The sequence below is a fragment of the Uloborus diversus genome, chromosome 6 (assembly GCF_026930045.1).
Source record: "Uloborus diversus isolate 005 chromosome 6, Udiv.v.3.1, whole genome shotgun sequence".
NCBI lineage: Eukaryota > Metazoa > Arthropoda > Arachnida > Araneae > Uloboridae > Uloborus > Uloborus diversus.
In genome coordinates, this window is record NC_072736.1 from 109,646,950 (window position 1) to 109,669,007 (window position 22,058).

The 22,058-nt window shown below is 30.8% G+C and overlaps 1 protein-coding gene across 1 annotated transcript in view; it reads left to right on the forward strand.

The window, feature by feature from the left end:
* Positions 1 to 32: 32 nt before the first annotated feature.
* The window catches only part of LOC129225144 (autophagy-related protein 2 homolog B-like), a 92,867-nt gene continuing 70,841 nt past the window's right edge, over positions 33 to 22,058 (forward strand). Inside the window, exons 1-14 of the mRNA XM_054859705.1 lie at positions 33 to 345; positions 1,532 to 1,700; positions 4,608 to 4,757; positions 9,007 to 9,109; positions 9,612 to 9,810; positions 9,960 to 10,133; positions 11,818 to 11,914; positions 12,482 to 12,649; positions 14,101 to 14,223; positions 14,318 to 14,347; positions 17,528 to 17,810; positions 18,841 to 18,997; positions 19,829 to 19,930; positions 21,638 to 21,787. Coding sequence (XP_054715680.1) covers positions 181 to 345; positions 1,532 to 1,700; positions 4,608 to 4,757; positions 9,007 to 9,109; positions 9,612 to 9,810; positions 9,960 to 10,133; positions 11,818 to 11,914; positions 12,482 to 12,649; positions 14,101 to 14,223; positions 14,318 to 14,347; positions 17,528 to 17,810; positions 18,841 to 18,997; positions 19,829 to 19,930; positions 21,638 to 21,787 — 2,070 coding nt within the window. The 5' untranslated portion in view covers positions 33 to 180. The remainder of the gene's footprint in view (positions 346 to 1,531; positions 1,701 to 4,607; positions 4,758 to 9,006; positions 9,110 to 9,611; positions 9,811 to 9,959; positions 10,134 to 11,817; positions 11,915 to 12,481; positions 12,650 to 14,100; positions 14,224 to 14,317; positions 14,348 to 17,527; positions 17,811 to 18,840; positions 18,998 to 19,828; positions 19,931 to 21,637; positions 21,788 to 22,058) is intronic.

The window sequence follows — 22,058 nt, forward strand, 5'->3', positions numbered from 1 at the left end:
TTGTTAAGCTGATCCTGTACCTTCGCATCAACAGTCGAAGAACGAAAACATGAAACAGATGATTATGTATTTTCTTTATCCATGTGCGATTTGTTTTTGTACGTCTTAAAATGTTTGAAAGATAGATTATTTTTATTACATTTATGTGAGAGTTTTGTATGACAGAAGTAATTAATCAAAATGAAATGGAACTTTTTTTCTTTGGAAACTATGTTTAAGAGAATTTTTCGATATCTGTTGAAACGTTATTTTGGTCCATATTTAGAGGATTTTTCACAAGACGAATTGACTTACGGATTAAGCCATGGGAAAGGGTCTGTAGAAAATGTGCGTCTTAATGTAGAGGTATGTAAAAATCAAGTAGAATTATCACAATTTTCTATTTTCTTGCAGTGAATGAACAAAGCGTTTGGATTGTTTATTGCATTCCAAAACATTGTGTTGTAAGTTGTAACTCTTTGAACAAAGAAAAAGTCAACTTATCAACAAAATCTTTGAAGTAATTTTCGCTTTGTCAATGGATAAATATAATGTTGGTTTTTAGCAAAAAAAAAAAAAAAAACTGCGAGCTAAATATCAAAATTTAAACCCTGTAAAAATAGCGCTTTACATTTGTAATTTATTTCAGATACCTCGACAGGTATTTGAAATGTAGCACGTTTTTCTTTCATCAGTGTTCAAAAATATTCTCTATTGCGAATTTAACGTAGAACCAGTTGCACATCAGAATGTCACTTTCACAACGCTAAGACATTTAAAAGTGAAGAAAAGAAAAAGAGAACCGTTGTGGACTTGATTTTTGCTCTTGTATTCAAATAAATCTGAATTAACTTCCTTCTACAAAGCATATCTATCTTTTTATGCAAGATATTTTTTTTATGACTTAATTTAAGGGGCATGCAGAAATAATTATGCTACCTATGCATAGAATACTATTTATATATTTTAATTTATATTTCTTTTATTATATTTTAATCAATTTACATTGTATATGCTAAGCATTATGCTAATAGATTTGTATTCAATCATGAAGATCACTATCACATCCATAGTTTACCTAGAACAGTCCTTCATGTGAACTGCAACAGTATTAGGATTGGCAATAAGTTAAAACCTAGGGTTTTGGAAAGGTTTACCACTCCCCATTCGCTGCACCTCTGATAAAGATCTTATGCATTTTGCATTGATAATTTTTCTTCTATGGCTTAAATTTTAACATTTTAATGTAGAATTCAAGATTTGTTTTGTAAAATTCAACGAGAAATTTCAAATGCTGACGAAACCTAAAACTTGTGGGAATGTATATTATTACACAGCAGTTTGTACATTCGAAATTTCTAACTTCTTAGTGTAAACCTAGTCATGGATTTTGTTTATTTGATTTTCAGGGATGTTTTTACACAAAGATCTTAAAACTCATTTTTCCTTCCAAGTCCCCTTATTACCTAATTAAAATTTACTTTCTCAAAATGTTTTTTTTTTCTTTTAAAGAATTCTTTTAAATTTAGATGATAAACTTTTTACTTTTTAGGCTTTGAATGAACTCAGTGAAGAATACAATCTTCCAGTGAATTTCTTACATGGATCCATTGATTTCGTTTCGATTACTGTGCCTTGGACTGCTCTGCTATGTGAAAACACTGTAATTGAAATAAGAGGACTGAATGTGGTTGTCCAACCTAAAGAAAGACCTGAAGATGGTAGTGAAAATCCTTATTGTTTCTATTACTACTATTTTTAATTTTAGAAATTATAATCTATTTGCTCCAGTGTTGCCAGATTGGGGGAAATTTCCCCATTTTGGGGAAATCTGGTGCTTTCTGGAGAAATTTTGGGGAAATGGGTATTGAGGGGAATTCTTTGGGGAAAAATTTTTTCCTGGGGGAAAAAAACCTTGGGAATTTTTTTTTTTTTTTCCGTACTTAAATACCCGTCAAGAAGTTGTGGGAACATTGTTTGTATTAAACAGCATTGGGTTAGCTTTTACGGATTTCGCATTATGTGGAATATTATGCTATGGAATTCGCATTAATGTTCTGTGTGAGTAACTAGTTGATAAGTGAAACAGGTAAAAATAAGTGTGATGAAGAGTGTTCTTGGATAAATGTATACAAAAATCATAGTTTAAATGTACATGCAGAAGCAGAGTAGTAAATGCGAGTAGAAAAAAAAATATTTGGTTATTTCTTATCTCTCGGTCAGGCGCTTGTACTTATGACTAGTGGCACTCGCACAGCTTTGCCCGTAGTAGAAAAATTAAAAGGTCTTTTGGTCTCCCTGTACATTTACAAATAATGCATAATGAATTTCTCACCAATTGGCTTGCCCATGTTACGGTTCCACGTTATGATAACTTGGTAATTTACTCGTCCATCTTATGATAATTTTGCTTGGGAAAATGTTCTTAAAATTGGAATAGAAAAAGAACAAAATCAAATTTTCAAAAAATCGCTTAAAGATGCACACCCCTATGCTACAAACTAATTCTTTGCCAAATTTCATGATAATCAGCCGTAAGGTCTTGGCGCTATATGCGCGTTAGAGATCCTGACTGAAAGAAAGAGATCTGGACAGAGAGATATCCAGACAGCAGAGTTAAGCAAATTTTAATTGAATTGACAATTAAAGATTAACAATTGATTAATTGTTAAACGTAACAACAACTAACAATTGATCAATTATAATTGTGGAAAATTACAATTAACAATTAATTAATTGTTAATTGTAGTTTACTACAATTAACAATTGTTTATTGTAGTTTACTAGAATTAACAATTGTCGATTGTTCTGTGAATTTCAATTTAAACTAACTCATAAAAAAATTACTGGTTTTGTACAATATATTCTACAGACGACATGTCTACTTGGGATGTGGACGCTAAACTGGTACCATATTACTATTTAACTATTTAAATACACATGTTAGCAACAAATAAAATATCATTAACTTTCAGTAAATTACCGCCCAATAGCCAGGGATAAAGCAGAAATACATGAAATACTAGAGTTGAACCGAACCATTGCTTCGGTCAGTCGTCTGGTTTGTGCTAATTCTATATTAGCTACCAGTTTGTTTGGTATCCTTAAGAGGTTTTCCATATCTAGCTCAGTCACTTTCCTATGCCGGGCTGATGCCTGCTAATAAGCACAAAACTGCTGTCCTCGGCTGGACACGACTGAGCTGGCGGTGTATTTCATGTATATTATGCAATAAATTATGTAATGCAGCATATGACTTTTCTCAAAAAATCTTATGGCTCCAGCAAAATATCCTCAGGGAAGGTATATTTCAATTAAAAATTAATTTTTTTTTTGTATTAGTAAAAGTCCGATGAACATATGAGGGAAGTTACAGAAATGCATCTTAATTACACAATTAAAAAATATATTTATAAATAAACAGAGCGGTCTCTGAGAACTTACGTCCCCTGTTATGCCCTTTTTTCTGATTTCCTCTGTTACAGGTTAAAATATAAACAATGATTTGCACAATTTTAAAACACTTAATTAAAACACAAACATTTACGTATGGAAAACTTTTGCCTAGACGAGAATAGTTCACGCGGTGAGCGAGCAATCAGCACTGAACGAAAATACGAATTATCTGTATGCTGCGCTGTACCTTTTGATACATTAAGTTAATTGTTAGTTTTATTTGTTTCATAAAAGAATAAAAAAAATAATTGCAGTTATTTTAATTGTGAAAAGCAATTAATGTACATTAATCTAATTAAATTAATTGCAAAGTACAATTAATAGTTTAATTGCAATTACTTTTTTAGTCAATTAACCAGGCAATTGAAAAAATAATTGATTAATGCCCAACATTGCCAGATAGAGAGACTTCCAGCTTTAATAATAGTAAAGATAAAGAAAGATAAAGAAGTGAAAAAAAAGAAAAAGCGAAAATGTGAAGAAAAAAAAAGTTGGGGAATTTTATAAGAAAATTTGGCTGTTTGGGGGAAAAAAATTTTTCAAGAGACAAAATTATTGGAGGAAGTCAATTCATTTTATGAAAATATTCGTGGAAAAATAATTTTTGCATTTGGGGAATTTTGGTAGAAAACATCGCTTTTTGGGGAAAAGTTGGAAGGGAATTGGGAAAATCTGGATTTGACCATCTGGCAACACTGATTTGCTCAGCCATAAAAGAATGACAAAATATTTTTATTTTTCTGTAACACAAGTTATATGTATTTTAATATATTCTGTAAAAAAATACTGAAAAAATTCTGCTACCAAGGGAGTAGGTTTCCCATTTTTTGACAGATAGAGCCAAACAACCCAGGGATTGGGTCAATATTCAAGCGGCATGCCTTTATAGCATTTTCAAAGAAAGAATTTTGCATATAACACCTAAGGTGTTAAAGTTATTGTAACACCGATGCTTTTTGTAAATATCTTCTTCTCTTCTCTGTCTGTAATGAGGTTCCACTGAATTTGTAATTTCAGTTAAGATTTACCTTTCAAAAACTGCTCAGACAGTTCCTTTATTGAAAAAGAAAAGAAAACAACCTTGTTTGGTTATTTATATTCCTCTGCAGTTCAAACAGTAATTAAAAATATCATCTTTATACTGCTCTCTAACCATATATTATTTATTATAGTGTCTATGTTTGATTCAGTTTGGGGAAGCATGGCATCTAGCTTGCAGCTTGCTGAAGAATGTTTAAATTCAAAGACCGATGATGATGAAGAATTGGATCTGTCAGATAAATCAGAAGGCCTTGAAAAAATTGCACGCACAATTGATGCAGGTTAAATTCATCTTTGCTACTATTTTATAATATCTTATGAATAATTTTTCCTCCCTAAACTAACCTACTAATCTAACTGCTAACCATTTGTACCAAATTGTGGCTTTTGACCATAAGTTCAAGATTTGAAGCTAAAGGGAGATAACAAGTAAAAATCCCCCCTCTCTCCTCCCCCCCCCCTATTATTTTGCCATTGAAACTAGATATAGTTTTTCATCGTTTTTGTAAAAGTTTTTATTGCAGCTTTTTTTTTCTCACCCTTAAAATTTAAATGCTTAAAATAAGTACTTTTTCTTACTTTGAAAATCCTTCCTTAATATTTTGTATGTTCTTGCCTGTAAGATATATATAAAAGCAGTTAGTTTTGAAACTTTCATCCTTAAATTTGGAAAATACGCTGACCGTTAAAAGTAAATGATGGTCATCAAATGAAAAAGAAAATATACTGCTAATTAATTGTCATTATTATTATTTTATTTATTTGTTCCTTTATAAAAACAAGTTATTTACTCAATAAAAAGTATTTCTCACTGGTCATCTATTTATGTAATAAACAATTATTGCTTTTGAATTGAAAGCATTGGTAATTTTGTTGTAGCAATGAATTATTGCTTCAATGTTTTTGTGACGTGATTTTTTGCAAGTATCATTTACAATGCCTAACACTAAAAGTAACAGGGTTGTTTGGTTTAAACCAACTGTTTTTTTTTTTTTAAAAACCATGCAGTTTTTAAAAAATTTTTTTTTTTTAAAAAAGCCAAAAAAAAAAAATCCATTTTACAGGTTTACATTGATTTTCCCACACATATTGAAAAATGTAAAATTCCATTTATGCTCAGTTCCTATCTAAGTTGCAGAGATAAATACTAAAATTACAAAGTTGCTTCTTCAAAATGTATTACAAGCTTTAATCGAAAAAAAATATTAATATATTTTTTATTTCGTACATGTGCCATAAAGCAGATTTCAGTCAACTTCCATCATTATGCTTAATATGCATGATTAGTAAGGATTTACTAAGGATTGAATCTTTTATTGTAGATGCAATTCATTATATTGCTCACTCCTGTTGCAGGGGTGTGACATTTTTGCCCATTTATTTGCACTTTCCTGGAATTTTAACTTTGACTTGTAAGGTAATCAACAGTCTAACTTAATTGTTTGCACCTAAAAATTAAGGTTTGTTCTGCAGGTGAACACAAATAATATTTTTTGAATCAAATTTTAAAAAAAAGTTTATACTTTACGTATATGACGTTTTTGGCAAAAAAAAATTCTTGAAATAGAATTTACTACACATTTATTTGTTCTAAAGAGTTTGCATTTAATATTTTTTTAACTTCAATGCTGGATGCAACATGTATGCCAGTAAATAAGCTGTAATTTAAGCCATGTTACACCAATTTTTGTATTTTTGATTTGGTTCTTTGTTTTAGCGATAGTCGATATCTTTTCCAAGTCTTTCCAAAATAAGAACGGAATCGAATATAGAGCAGCATTTTTTTTTTAAACTTTGTCAGTACAACAGCAATCGATTTTTTGACTGTTCAATCATGTACTGTTGTACATTTTGCTTTACTTCAATATTTGCGACATTGTGTATATAAAAATCAGCATTATGTAAGATCAGAAAGAAAAAATATGAAAATTGTTCTTTTGAAAAGATTATGCTTAAAAATATAACTTTTACCTTTATTCGATAATTATTCATATTATGTTGATTTTATAAAGCTTTTTTCTTGGATCTTCATTATATTTTATCTTAGCCCGCATCACAACCACTTCTTGAAGTATTTCGTATCATAAAGGGTCTATATATACATGCCAGGGTTGGCCGGCTTGGACCCAATTGGGTTGGACCCAATGGGTTTTTTTGAAAAAACCCATTTAAAAAAACCCATTATTTAGCCCACTTTTGGGTTTTTTTAAATTTTTTGAGAAGTTTTTTAAAAAAGTAATTAATTTAAATACTTTTACAATTTAAACTTCTATTTTATTTGTTTTTCACCACAGACAATGGACATAAAAAAATGAATTTTGAACTTTAATAGTATTTCTTAACTCTTAACGGCATTAAAAATACTTCAAAGATTTAAAAAATATATATTTAACTTTTATCTTTAACTGGTCAATAAATACCTCAAATTATCTTGACTAAGTCCTGTCACGTCTGGTTTTCTCAATATTTGTAGATTGTACAGAGGAAACTACTCTAGCTAAAAGGCTTTCATGTGAATTATTTTCTGCAACCCGACACGTCACAAATTTCGAATTAACAAGTTATATTTTTTTTTAGAAATTAACAGGTTTTACAAATGGTCAGACAGAAAACAGAATAGGATGTACAGTATTTTCATTATCTTACGAAAAAGTTTAATATTTCTTAATCTGTACACAGAAATAGAAAAACAGGCAACATAAAATTCAAAGAAATGTCTTGATTAAGCTGGAATTCAGTAAATAGGGATTTAAACTACTTGAAGTTCTACAGTAGTTTTGCATAAAAAAAAAATGAAATACAATAAAGTAAAATGCAAAAAAAATAGTAATTAAAAACGAACAATAGATTTTATCACTCAAGAAGTAATTTTGCCTTAACTGTTGGTAATCATGGAAATTAAAAAATCTGAAACTTCACCATTCTTGGGTTTCGTCGTCTTTCATACTCTTCTTCAGAAAACGCTGAATTTTAACTAGTTTTCCAGCTTTTTTTACCCCAAGACAATTCTTGTCCTTTGTTCATATACTTACGCTACAATATGCTACATGTACCCTACATTTTCCCTAAAAAAAGACAAAAAAAACCCACATTTCTTTTAAAAAACCCAGCTTTAGTTGGGTTTTTTTGGGTTTTATTTAAAAAAACCCAAAAAACCCTGGGTCCATGGGCTTTTTTAAAAAAACCCGGGTTTTTGCCAACCCTGATACATGCATACTAATATGTTAATCAAGTCAAACATTTCAATCAATATTTCCCTGCAGAAAGCTATTTTAATTATTTAATTTAGTTACAAGATTTTGTTCTTATCTCTTTAATTAATCAAGAAATTAGGTATAATGTGACTATTGAATAACTGTTAATTACATGGAACCTTAATTACCTCTAAAAATTGATTGTTTTTCTCGCAAATAGTATTTAAACTGAAGAAAACCCGGTTTAAACCAAGAAAACTGTTTTTTTGGTTTTTTTTGAAAAAAAACCGTTTTTTTACCAACCCTGAAAAGTAAAGATTCACTTGTATATGTCGCTCATGTGGAAGAAGAGTGCCACAATACGAAGAAATAAAATTTTACAAGAGAAGCGTTTGAAGTTTGACTCTTCAGGCAATTTGCATAAAGAAAAGTAAGTTTGCTGGGCTCTCCAGTGGTTTATATTAGAATAAAGAATCTATTACTATTTTCCAAAGAAGATATTGTCATTTGAAGGACTTTAAGTGAAAAAAAAAAAGAAAATTAAAAATTTCGTATTGTGGCACTGTTCTTCCAAATGAGCGATGTAATAATGAAAACCATTGAGACTAAACTCACGGCTATGCAGCTCTCTGTCAGATTCTCAAAAAAATGTCTTCATTGTTTTGATAGAAACATGTCTGTTGTGTCACCAAAAAAGGACAGTAACCTGGTGCAACTCAATTATGTCATGCAATTTTTTTTTGAATTTTGGTCACTGTTCTTCCAAATGAGTGATGTAATAATGAAAACCATTGAGACTAAACTCACGACTCTACAGCTCTCTGTCAGATTCTCAAAAAGATGTCTTCATTGTTTTGATTGAAACAGGTCTGTTGTGTCACCAAAAATGGACAGTAACCTGGTGCAGCTCAATTATATCATGCAATTTTTTTTTTCTTTTTTTTGAATTTTGGTCATTTTCATAGAAAGTGCCAGTATTTTTGAGTGAAATGTTGACTTTCGTTAAGAAGTTCGCCAGTGGTATGGCATAACAAGTCTAGTTTCAGAACTTTACCAGTAGTTTAAACTGCCGAGAATGTAATCAAATATTTCTTTTAATATCCTCTTCTATTAAAGCTGTATTGATACATAAATATACCCCAAACCCCCCATACATTTAATGGCATTTTTCTGGTGCATATCTGCTTTAAAGTTATCAACTGATCCTGTGACAATTGAATTAGTTTTCGAAATATTCCCTCCCCTGCAATCTTAATTGATGTTATAATGTATTAATTTTTTTTTCTTTCTTAGTTTCAAAATTTATTTGTTAATTGTCTTATCTCTGTTTACTTAGTTCTTGCAAATATGAAAGTAAGATTTTTCAATACAAGTTTTAAAATAGAACAACTTCTTGAAAATGGCTATTCTGGAATTGGTTTAGAAATAAGAATCAGCATGTAAGTATAAATTTATGTTGAAAACAGTTTTTTATTTGTATTTTATAATTCTATAAATTTTTATCTCCTGCAAAATATGCTTTCCCCTCATTAAAAACTTACACATACGTCTGCAGTTGTTAATCATATTGAGCTGAATATTATTTATTTATGCAAATTGAACACTTGGCTTTCATGATATCTTGATTTTTATTTAAGATGAAAAAGCAGAAAATTGCCATTTAGAAAAAAAAAAAAAATTCCAGTATAAATAATTAATATACTATCATAGTTGATTAATTTGTGCCTATAAACCGTTTACTTTCCGCCAGAAATAAATGTACTAAAAATGATAAAATAGTAATTCAGGTTAAATATGTAAATTTTTGACTTGCACCCCCTCCCTCTTCTGAAGTTGGCAAAATTTTCCTTTTTATTCATTTTTTCATTACATTTTTCTTACATTTATGCTCTTACATGTTAAAATTTTCTTGTGTTTATCTATAAATAATTTAAATTTCAGGGCAGAGTATTTTGATGAAGCTGGTGTAAATGTTCCATCGTCTGAATTTAATCTCCCTGGTGCTGAAAAATGTACATATGAGCCACAAGCATATTCCAATAAAAAAGTTGTGTTTGAAGGTGTTAATCTATATACGTCTGAATTTGTCGCCCATGATAAAACATATTTTAAAACAAAACCAATTCCACCTCCATCTTTGGTAAGTCTAAAATTTTCTATTTTTGAAAAGAGAATTTCATTTTAATAAATTTAATTTTGTTATTTATTTATTCATTCATGCATTTTTATATGTTCTTTATTATTGAAGTTATTTATTATTGTTGCTTATTTATTTCTTTATTTATATAGGATCCATCACAATTTATACCTGGATCACCTGAAATGCCTCCTACACATTCCACTCTCCCTGTGAAAAAGAATGAGCCTGAAGTTCAGAATGAACCCATTTTAATTTCAAGGTTAAATGGTCAACAAGAGCTGAAATTAAAGTTGAAGCAAAATGAAACTCTTATTGGTCCTAAAGTAATTATAGATATTTGTTGTTATAACTATCTATGCTAGTATAATAAAGAGAGAGGGACAATTTTTGTGTGTTCATATGTTCGAGGTAATCTCCGGAATCAATGCACCTATTTGGAAAATTCCTTCACTATATAAAAGGTGCTTTTTTACTGAGTGACATAGGCTATATTTCAAAAAAATCCCATAAATAGTTATTTTTTTGTTCCAATTTAGGCCCAAATTTCACATAAATTCCCGAATATGGAAGTGAAAATTACTTGCACATATTAATATTATGCATCATTGAAAAGTGTAGAATTTTTCACTTTCTAAACAATTTGTTTCAATGCTATAACTTAATTACGGCGGGAGTAATTTGCGTTTTTCGCTCAAACTTTTTTAGGCTTAGCTGAAATTTAGGCTCTATTTTCTTCATTAAATCTATCAATAAAAAGTGATGGAATTGTACCACATTTTTCTTTTTGACTCCATTGGGAAAAGGGACATTTTTTACTCCAAATCTCTATCAACCTATGGTCGAAAAACTTAACTTCTATCTTCAAAGGAAAAAAGTTACAAGCTTTTTTAAATCAGTTTCATAAAATCTCATGTCCATTCGAATTGTTAACCATTTTCTTCCTTATTTTAATTCCGTAAACTTATTTTATTTTGTGTTTCCATGGTTACACTTTTTAAATCCATCTTTTGCATTTTAATTTCTTAAAAGTATTTTAATATGTCGTCATTGTTTGGAAGGTGAATTTTGCATGGTGTTTTTTTTCTTTCTTTTATTTAAGCTTGATTGTTGAATATATGTCACTTGACACAATTTTTATTCTCAAGGTAGACCGGGCAAAGCCGGGCAACGCAGCTCTTCATATATAAAGATTTGAAAGCTACTGTTAATGTGATGTTATACTTTTTTGTTTGTTTGGCGAAACATTTATTATTGCCAAAGAAAAATCATCCGCTTCGCTCACAAAATTGCTGGGATCCGGTAGTTAGGTGCTGAGCAGTTCAGTCTAGGATAATTGTTTTAAAGCAACCGTAAATGTAATTCATTGTTTTGGCGATTTGTTTTGAAAGAAAACAAACCTTTGATTTGTTTTTATCCGAGTGAAATGTATGACATTTTCTTTTTTTCTGATGATGATTTTTGAATTTTGATAATTTTTGAATCTTCCACTGGATTTTTTTTTTTTTTGTCAGATGGATGGATTATGATAGTGTGGCTGCTGTGCGAGTTTGGCAATAAACAATAGAGTTGCGGAACTATTTTTACATTTGAAAAATATTATTTGATGTCTTCTTTTTTTTATTTGCGAAATATTTTAAATTACAGTAAAAACTACTTCACTCACTAAATAGAATTTTAAAGCAACTATAAATCTAATTTAATGATTTGACGAAAAGTCTTGAATTCCAAAGAAGCTTTAATAGTATTTTTTTTTTTTGAAAATATGTGGACGCATTTTATACAAAGAAAAATGATCATTTCACAACAGAGGGGGGCGCCAATTTTTGTATTCAACGGACACTTCCATTAAATTTTTAGCACGGGCATCGCTATGCGTGTACTGCTAGTGTATTTATATTTTATATCTGTAATATTTTGTATCTCATTTTGTCTCTATATATATTTATTGATCTGTATCCTATGAAGCATTTTGATTCCTTGTGTACTTACGATAATCTTTGGTTACAGGTGGATGTTGAGTTTAACTTGGGAGCTTTAAATTTATTTCTTATTCCACAACAAGTTCATATGTTATTCGAATTAATATTTGGTCTGATGAAGCCCAGTAAGTAAATTAGCTTATTTTATGTAACTTTTATAATAATGTTTTTATGATATAAGGGTGATCAAAGAGCAATGTGTGAGTGTGTGTTTATTTATTTTTTAAATAAGTAAATTTTTTAATTTTTATATTCAATCACTATTATAAGAGGCGTTCAGCAGCAGTTCAGGCATTCAATTTCTTTGATGTTACGTTTTCTAATTGTAAAGAGAAAAAAAAATAACCCAAATGATGGTTCCTTCTAAATAATGAACATGAATTTAATATATTGCAAAGAATTTTTGACTTTAAATCTGTTTTTTTTTTTTCTGATAGACAAGTTTAAAAAATAATGAAAGTCGAGTATAAAGTATTACATAATGTTTTCAATGTATGAGAGATTTGGCAAAATGCTAGTTAGCAACTCCAAGGGAAGTATTTATGTCCAACCCATGAAATCAACTAGTTTGTTCAATTACTTGAACTTGTAGTAGAGCAAAACTTTGCTCAGTATGTGATTTCTGTTATATTGTTACATGCAAATTATATTAATCTAAAATTATAATGTAAATGATCTCTTTCTCTTTATAGGCTCAGATTCTGATAGTGCAAAACATTTACCACATTCTGTATTGAATAAACCTATGAGACCTGCAGATTATGCACTTGTTGAGCAGGAACTTCTTCGTCAACAAACAAGATCTGAAATACCAACTAAATCTCTGAAAAATCAAAGAGGCTGGTCCTCTCAATCTTTTGGTAGGTTGTAACTAGACTTGTGCATTTAAAAACTTAGTTATCTAATTCTGCTTTTCGTTTTGAAGCATACGTGCCAACTAAGCATTGAATGCTTTTTAAGCTAAGGTTCAAAGTTTTATATCTTAACTTTTCAAAAAATTTTTTTTCCCTCTTGTTAGTATATAAAAACGATATTTCCAATAGAAATGCATTTAAAAATCTTGAAAACATGTGGAAAACAAAGGCACAAGAGTTTACATTTTTCTCAGCTAGCGCAGCACGAGGAATTTCAATCATTAATTTTTTGTAAGCAGTAGATTATTGTATGGCAGAGGTTAACATTATATGTTTTTTAAAGGTTGCCTGCCTTTTGTTAGTATGCTTTTTCATTTTTTATTTGTTTTTTTAATTAAAAAAAAATTGTATGCAACATATTAGAACAAAACGTTTACTCTGTTGGATTTTTCTTTTTAGCTCAGGAGAAAATGTTGATTACAATGCTCCTAATTGTGATGAATGCCGAAACATTGTGCATGTAAACAATAGAATTTTAATGATTTTGAACATAACAATTGGTTAATGATACAAAGAAATCATCAGACCGAGGGTTGCGGTGATGAATTGATGGCTCATGATCTACATTTGAATACTCCTCACTAAGAGAAATGCATTAAATATAAAACTTAGTTTATGACGCTGAATACTTATGATTTAGTGACGTAGTTTAAAATGTTAAGTGATTGTGAAAATATGAAAACAATATTTTTTGTCAATGGTTCATTTTAAAAGCGCTTGAAGTTTTAAAAGATCTGTTTTTAAACATAATTTTTTGATTGATTTTCTTAAATAAAAATTTTTTGTAAAAACTTTCTTTTTTTTTTTGTCATTGGACATTTTGAACGCTCCCCCCTCCCCCGCCTTCTATTTCATTATATTGAAAATAGGCTGCTGAAATAGTAATGAGTTTATTTCAGGAGAGAAAGGGTGCTCTACAGAACAAAGCCCTGCAACCAGATGTCCATTGTTATAAATTGTTAAATGTTTGGTTGTGTGTCTGGTGTAAACTCTTAGTTGGGTAAAAGGAATTACTTTTACTGTCATAATTTTTCAAAAGTATTGTAATATAGTTTCGATCCAAAAAACTGGCAAGTTTTGCATTGTACTGCTTGAGTGTTATCCAGTATAGATGCAGTACTTATATTCTAGAACGATCACAAGAAAATCACGTCATACATTTAGGACTCCATACAGATACTACTTCAGTTCAGTTGGAAGTCTTCACATTTCCCTCCTTTTCTTTCTCCCTCTCCCCATTCCCCTCCCCCCCCCTTTTTTTTTCAAAAAGTAATTCCTTCTTTACAACTCATGAAATCTTATTTCTTTAATGTGTTTGCTATCAACAGAGGTTTGATTTTTTTTTCTGTTTTTATTGTAATGTTTCTTACCACATTTTAAATGTGATTCTTCTGCAGATGAGTCAGATGAAGAGTTTCATCTCATGCCTATGGAAAATCGACGTTTACAAGAATTTCCAACTTCTACAAATGATAATGAATCCATGTGCAGTAGTATTAGTAGTGATTCAAGATCAGAGAGTGAGTGTGTTTATTAATAAGGTGATAAAAATATGTTGCTAAATAAAATTTTCTGTATTCTCCTACAATATCTTTAATTTTTTTGCTTTTGCAGGTGGACCTCAAAAAGGACATAAATCAAGAAGTAAGTTCAATAATAATGTTCAATACAAAGGTTATTTATGTTCTCTTGGAAATTTTCATCATAAAAAATGAATAATGAAAGTTACACAGGCATCATTTCTACTCTAATTTTTTGTATATAATTGGAAATTTTGTTTCCAAGAACCTTAAAATGTTGATTGAAACTGAAATTAATGTCTGTTGGTATATATATCTATATACAATTGACGCTTGAGACCTCACTTAACTTAATTTTCCAGTTATGTCTAAGTTTTTTATTGATTTCATATTGCTGTAATCATTGTAAACTACATTATCTCCTTCCCCCCTAGAATAGTATTTTTGTGCTTAGAGAATTTTTTTTTGTTTTCTCTCTGGTTGTGCAGACCCCCCCCCCCCCTCTCGCCATTTAATTTTATGAATTTTCCAATGTCTCAAAAAAGAAATGTTTATTTTTCAATATCTCAAACTTTGGCTGGCTATGTCAAATACTTTTCTCAGTTTCTGTTACTTTGAGATATCGAGAGTCGAATCCATGTGTAGTAAGGTTCATTGGATGATGGGTTTATCGAACTCGTTATACGCTAGCATTTTTTTTACTAAGACATGTTTTCAGTCAGGTTTATTTGCAGTCAAAGTTTGACACTGTCATCATTTGCTCTTTTTGTTTTACTGCTATGTAACTTCAAATAGAAGTCATGAGCAAACCTAAGAGCTAAAGATTTTTTTTTATCCCCAATGTTTTTTTTTATCCCCCCCAATCTGCGGCGCCCAATCTTCCTAGACCGGGGGTGATATTTTGATGCTCCTGAGATAAGTGATTTTTTACTGTAATTTTTTATTTTACTGCTTTAATTTCAGTATTTTTATTGAATTTTATCATATAATTAAGTATTTTTGTGCTTCTAAGTCTTATTTTTGATTTACTTGCTTTCTCAAAGTGTTTTTCTATTCTTTGTAGCTAAGCCTAAAATGTGCTGATTTCTTGTTGTTAAGCATGAGTGCTCTGTTAAGTCTGTAACTTGTTTATTTTAATTTACTGCTTGTCTTAGGATATGGTAATTTTTGAACCTTTTACTTCCAGTGCTTTCTAATTCTAATAATTAGTTTTATTTCTTCAATTTTGCATTTTTGTATTGACTTTTAAGTGTATCATTTTGAGCTAGAATGGGGGTTATATGCATAATGAAGGAGGTTAAAAGTGGTAAAGGGGACAAGTGGATTTCTTGTGATCTATGTCAGATATTCTGCTTGTTTAAGGGGAAGGATGAGTCTGAGAAGGATTTCATTTGAACTAACTGTGTTCAACTCTCAGAAATCAGAGTTAGGATGCTTACTTTGGAGGGTGAGTTAGCATTAGGCTGTAGGAGTGTAGATGGGGTAAACACGTAAACACTCCAGAGGGAAAGGGGGAAGTTAGTAAAAAGTAGGTGGGCATCAGCTGTGTGTTAGATAGTGGGAATATTCCAGAGGTAAAGGAGGAAGTTAGTAAAAAAGAGGTGGGCATTAGCTGTGTGTTAGATAGTGGGAATATTCCAGAGGTAAAGGGGAAAGTTATTGCTGAGGCAACAGACTGAGAAACAAAGGGTATAATTTTGGGAGATTCAATGGTGCGTGAGGTGGGAAACTCAATAGGCAGAGTTAGACGTAAGGTGGCTAGATGTTGTTTGTCAGGGGCTCGGGTAAGAGATGTAAATAGGGTTGCTGAAAAGAAGGGGGTATTTAATAAAGAGGATGTAGTTACTTTGTGGGTGGGAATTAACGATGTAGGCCATAGTAACAACAATGAGTTTACTAAGGAATGGGATTCCCTGTTGGACAAAGCAACCAACTGTTCGGCAAATGTCCAAGTGGTTGGTTTGCTTCCCAGGTATGGAGTGCATAGGAGTTGGTTAAACCAACGGGCTAGGTGTATGAACCTGGTACTCAAGGAAATTTGCGTTAAGCGTAGTATCAGGTTTATTGATGTGTGGAGTACATGTAAACGCGATTGGATTGCTAGGGATGGCCTGCATCTGAGCTCTACGGGGGGTCAAAATGGTTAGTGGTTTGGTTTTAGAGGATTCAGAATCAAAAAACTAAGTTGGAATGGGGGGCATGCTTTAAGGAGCAGAATTCGAATGGGTACTAACTATTGGGATTTTAGTAGAAAGGGAAATAGGGTGGCTAGTAAGAGAAAAGATTTTAACAGTTGGGATTCAAATAATCGCGCAGCATTAAATAAAGGTAAGATGGGCTTACTTAAGGTTTTTTATACAAATGCTCGTAGTATTAGGAACAAGATGGAAGAATTGAAAAGCATAACAATAGACGAGAGGTTGGATATTATTGGAGTTACCGAGACATGGGCTACCGAAAGTGATGATGATTTATTATCTATTGCTGGGTATAATTTGTTTAGACAAGATAGAGTAGGTAAAAGAGGTGGTGGGGTTTTATTTTATGTCAGAGACACTTTAACTTGCAATGAATTGGTAATTAATGATAAACCTAATGAGATTGATATGATTTGGCTGCAGTTGATGAGCAATAAAGGCAATAAACTACGTTTAGGGAATATTTATAGGCCACCCAACTTAAGCCAGGGTCAAGATGAACAGATGTTTAGTATTATTAGTGACATTTCAAGCAAATAATGCTTTTAGAAAAGGGTGTCATGCAGGTACGGATACACACTAGCATTGCACAAAGCTTTTTGAAACTGTTTGGGTGTCAATAAAAAGCACCAATTTAGCACTGAAAACAGGACAAGGGGTCATTGTTTTAAGCTATTTAAATCTCAGGCTAACATGGATATTAGGAAAAATTATTATTATAGCAGGGTAGTGGAACCTTGGAACAGTTTACCGGAAGAGGTGGTAATGAGCAAGGGAGTAGATAGTTTTAAGAGGGCCATTGATCTTCACTGGGGATTGTAAATTGACTAGGACCATTCTAGCTGGGCCCAGAGCCTGTTGCTGGTCGTCACTTTTGTATTTGTATTATGTAGGATATTAGTGTTTAATATTCTATATATATTATTTACTTTAGCTATTCAAAAGAAAATTTTAATTCTTTTTTTTCTGGTTGTTTGCATCTCTATATATGCTTTGCAAAATATATTTCAAATACCATATAAGTGCCTCTTATTGTCTATTGTATGATATTTCAAGTTGATTGAATCCTGAAAATAGACTGCTATATTGCCATTACTATATTACAGGTTCTAGTGTACAAGCAATGTTACAGGACCCATTATCAGAACTGACACATTTCCGCGTTTGCTGTAGTAGCTGCTGTATTATAATTCTACATGATGATAGTGTGAATGAATCTATTAATTACAACCCAAATATCACATTGAAGACTAATTCCCTTTCACTGAAAGATAGAGCTGAAATTTTTTTCAAAAATTTATTAGACTTACAACTGTCTGGGTTTAATTTTAAAGATTTTATGGATGCTAGAGGTCCTTTGTCAAAGTTGTGTCAAGCAAATCATTTAAGGTAAGATATTCAAATTTTTTAATTGCTTTTTAAAATTTGATTGAATTTCTATTATATAATTTTAATGCTAAAATTGTTCATGGATATGTGTAACATGTGTGATTTTTCCCCTAATTTGTAGAATTCCCCAAATTTCAGTCTTCAGATTTGCAAAATTCTATTTGTTTATAATTTTTAGCAAAAAAAACATGCTTTTTTGAAATTACTTTTTCTGGTTAATATGCTTTATATTGTGCACTCTTTAGGAGATAATAAATAGTGTAAAAACCAATAGATGTCACACAGAAATACTACCTCCCACCCCCTCTAAGTCTACTTTTCCCATGTGCACTCAAAAGAATGAATGCATGCATGCATCATTCTCAGTGCACTATCTTTCTCCATCCTGCACAAAAATCGGATTTTTATCTTTCCATCAATTTTCTAAGTTTTTTTACAGAAAAAATTGTTAAATTTCTTATTATTTTCATCTGAATTTTTATTTGAAAATAAAGGTACACCATATGTCCCGTTAAAAGCTAACAAATTTTTTAAACAAGTAAAAAGAAGAAACCAAAAGGAAGAAATTAAGTCATTTGGTGATATAAAAAAAATAGTTTAACGAAAGTATTTCCCTCTAAGTAGCAAAATTCCGTGAAAAATTTTAAGCATTTTTGTTTTTTGTTTTGGAGCAATTAAATGTACGATGTAATTGATATGTTTAGGTGTTATGCTATCCTTTTTTCCCTTTACACCTTTCATTTTCATATTCAGCTGATAGCATAAACTTGTAAATTTTAGTTTTATTTATTTCTTTTTTTTTTTTTTTTTTGTACAAAAAATTTGCTTTAGCTCCCTTAAAATAGTCCTTAAATGTTATAGGATAGATCCTTGAAAACGCTTTGAGACTTCTTAAAGACTGCTGTTTTTCACTTTTAAAACTGAATATGCACCCTATGCAATTGCCAAACTGCTTTAGAAAAAATGATCATGCATTTGATTAGTGATTTCAATTTTTGAGTGAATTGCAATTTTTTTCTACTTCCTCAAGGATAATGTCATCAGCAATTACCATTGATGGAAATGAAAAATCATCTTCTGCGCAGCGTATCTTAAATTTTTGTATTTCATTGTTTCAACTAGAAATTTTGGAATGTTTATTTGATTCATCAGCTTCTGCTAAAGATGTTGAACCTACATATATGCAGGTATTGTAAATCATTTAACTGTTATACATATTCGATAGTTATGTCACTGGTTGATTGAGCTCAAAACAAAATTTTGCCCTTTATCTTATACTCATTAAGGTCTAAATTTAAATTCAAATATTTTTCAAATGAATAAATATGTGTGAGCAACAGTATCGAGCTCATTTCATTTATATGATTTTTTGTTTGCTTTCAAACTCAATGGGATAACTTTTTTTTTCAATTTTAGTTTAGTTTTGTTAGTAAGAGATTTTTTTATGTTATGTGTGTTACATTATTTTGAAACTGATGTATATTGTGGTGTTTTATCTATAAAAGATATTACTGCTAGGTAGTCGTGTTCTCCAATAGGGATGGAATCCCATAGGTGCCCATATGCAAAATTTTAAGGGGGGAGGGGGCTTAGATATTTTTTCTAAGGTTTAGCAGGATATTTTCTGCATGGGTAATTTCTGCAGTATAGATTAGAGTTATTAAAATTTGATAATTTTAATAACTTGTTCATTAATGGCTGGAGAAGAAATGTTTTTATATTTTTACAAAGAAAAAAGTGCTAAAAGCAAGGAAGTCTAATTCTTAAAAGGGGGGGGGGTTGAGCCCCCATATGGGCGCCCATGTAGGATCTCCTTTTCTTCTAATTTTCTACTAGTGTACCCCTTCCCCCACCCCTTTTAAAAAAATTTAACATGTAGCCTCCCTGTTTTTTTATTTCAATATCTTATGCTTGTAGCTGTAATGTAAATATCCCCCACCTTTTTTCCTGGAACTATATCACTGCTGTTAGGTACCATTTGTTTTCACTTGAAAATTCAATTTGCATTTTATTTTCAGATATTAAAATTTCAAAATGCAGTTGGTGAAGCTAACAGTAATGAAGATAGAAAAGAAGCATCATGCAAAATACGATACCAGCAGATAGAATGCACCACACAGGTAATTCAATATTGGTTCATTCTGTATAAATTTACCCCACTGCTGTGATTCTTTAATTTACATATTTTTTGTAAAAAGGTGCTTTAATAAAGTTCATGGTAAATAAAGAGTTTGTTAAGAATAAAACAAGTCTGCTTGCCAATATATCAATACAATTTCTAACATCAACTTAAGCTCTTTTTCAGTTGTTTTAGATTGCAAATCATTTCAAACACCCCTTTTTAATAATTAAAACAATCAAAATATTTCTTTTATGTAAAAATAAAACTATTAGTTAATAGATATACTGTGCCAAATTCATTCTTGTGTACCATTGGGCTTGTCAGTAACTTTCATCTGCTAATGAATGTTTATTTGAGGCTGTTTAAGATCAAGCCACTTCCCTCTGTGTTACAGATGTGAGCGGAACGAAGTATAGAACTGCATTACATCAAAAAATCGCCCCCTCCCCCCATACGATGTTTCAAATCCGATTAGCAAAATAAATGAGAAATAAACTATTAAATTTGTAACAACGGTGCTGTATAAAGGCACATAATTTTGTTACTCCACTAGAAATTAGTCTTATCTTTTAAACTACTTTACTCCTCCCTCCCCCACTCCTCTTTCTCAAAAAATAGAGAGTAAACTTAAATGACTTTTGTAGGCATATGTTTGCTTTGTTTTTTAATAAAGAGTTTAAAACTCAATAAATCATTCATGATTTTTAAAAAATTAGCTTGCAACTCTTTCAGATGAAAAATCAAGTTCTTCAGCTTTACTGATTTAATTGATAAATCTCGTACCTGTATCAATTCTAATTCTGCTGACAAATGTGCTTTGGGAAAAGTAACCTTTTTAAAATTTTATTTATGTATTTATTTTTCAGTCGTGAAAATTCTTTTTCATACATATACAGTTGACTCTGTTTAACGCGACGCTCTATTTAACAACTTTCTCTATTTAATGATGGCTTTTCACGATCCCAGATGATCTACTACAGTGTTAAAAACATTCTATTTAAGGACGCTTTCTACTTATGGACGATTTTTTGTGGTCACTTGAAAATCGTGAAGCCAACTGTATATATAAAACTAAATATCCAAAAAGTTACTTGCAAAATGTTTATTTGAAATTTGTATAAAGTATTTCTTATTTGTTTGCAACCATTGAGAAATGGGAGGAGTGAAGACTTTCATTGGTGAAGAAAAGATCCCAAGTCACTTGATAAATTTTTAAGCAAAGCATTGGAAGAAATCTGGTTTCTTTTGCTAGTTTTGCGTAAAACATTCGTCGTTGAGTCACAGGACTATGGATCTTTTGCCTCTGCTTTTGCTAAGCAAATGATTGGATTTGCACCCTCCGTTTACTAATTTCTGCTCTAAGTTTGCAACATTTTAATGATATTTTTCAATGAAGCCTTTATCTTTCTAGTTTTAGCAAAATAAACAAAATTGATTCATAAATTAAAATCTTATAGAGGTTTCAAACTGTCAAATTACTGGTCCATTTCTGTCATTTTGCTACCTTGTTTCTACATTCCAAAATCCCTCACCCACGTTACAAAAGTTTAAAATATATATTATGGTCTGTTTATACTTTTTCACAAAAAATTTTGTGACTTGATTGCAATGGACTTTTTCATATGTAAAAGAAAATAAGCCTATTTTTTGCTACTAATAGTTATTTTATGTAAGTTTTAACAAATGTTCTGTGGTTTTTTTCCAGAATCGAAATGTTAAACCACCTGCAAATAAATTAGATGTTCAATTAGGTTTAATGGCTTGTGAAGTTGACATTTCCTTAACAGATCGAATTCGAACTCTGTTGAATTTTCACAATTTTTTCCCCCAAACTGATACTAAAGATAGTTCTTGGGTAAGTAATTTCTTTTTCTTGCTCTCACACACTGATTAATTAGTGGCATAACATTAAAAAAATTTTATAGTTAGCTTTTGCATATGAATTGAATGTGATAATGCAAGTTCAATTTAGATTCCTTGTTTTAATAAAGTTTTTGGTAAGTAAGTGTAAAGGTTGAGACCTTTTCATCATCAGTACCCTCTTGGGCCAATCTATCTGCTATCTCATTGGCGGGAATATTTACATGCAATGATATTCACTGTAGGTGGACGTTGGGATTCTGGGA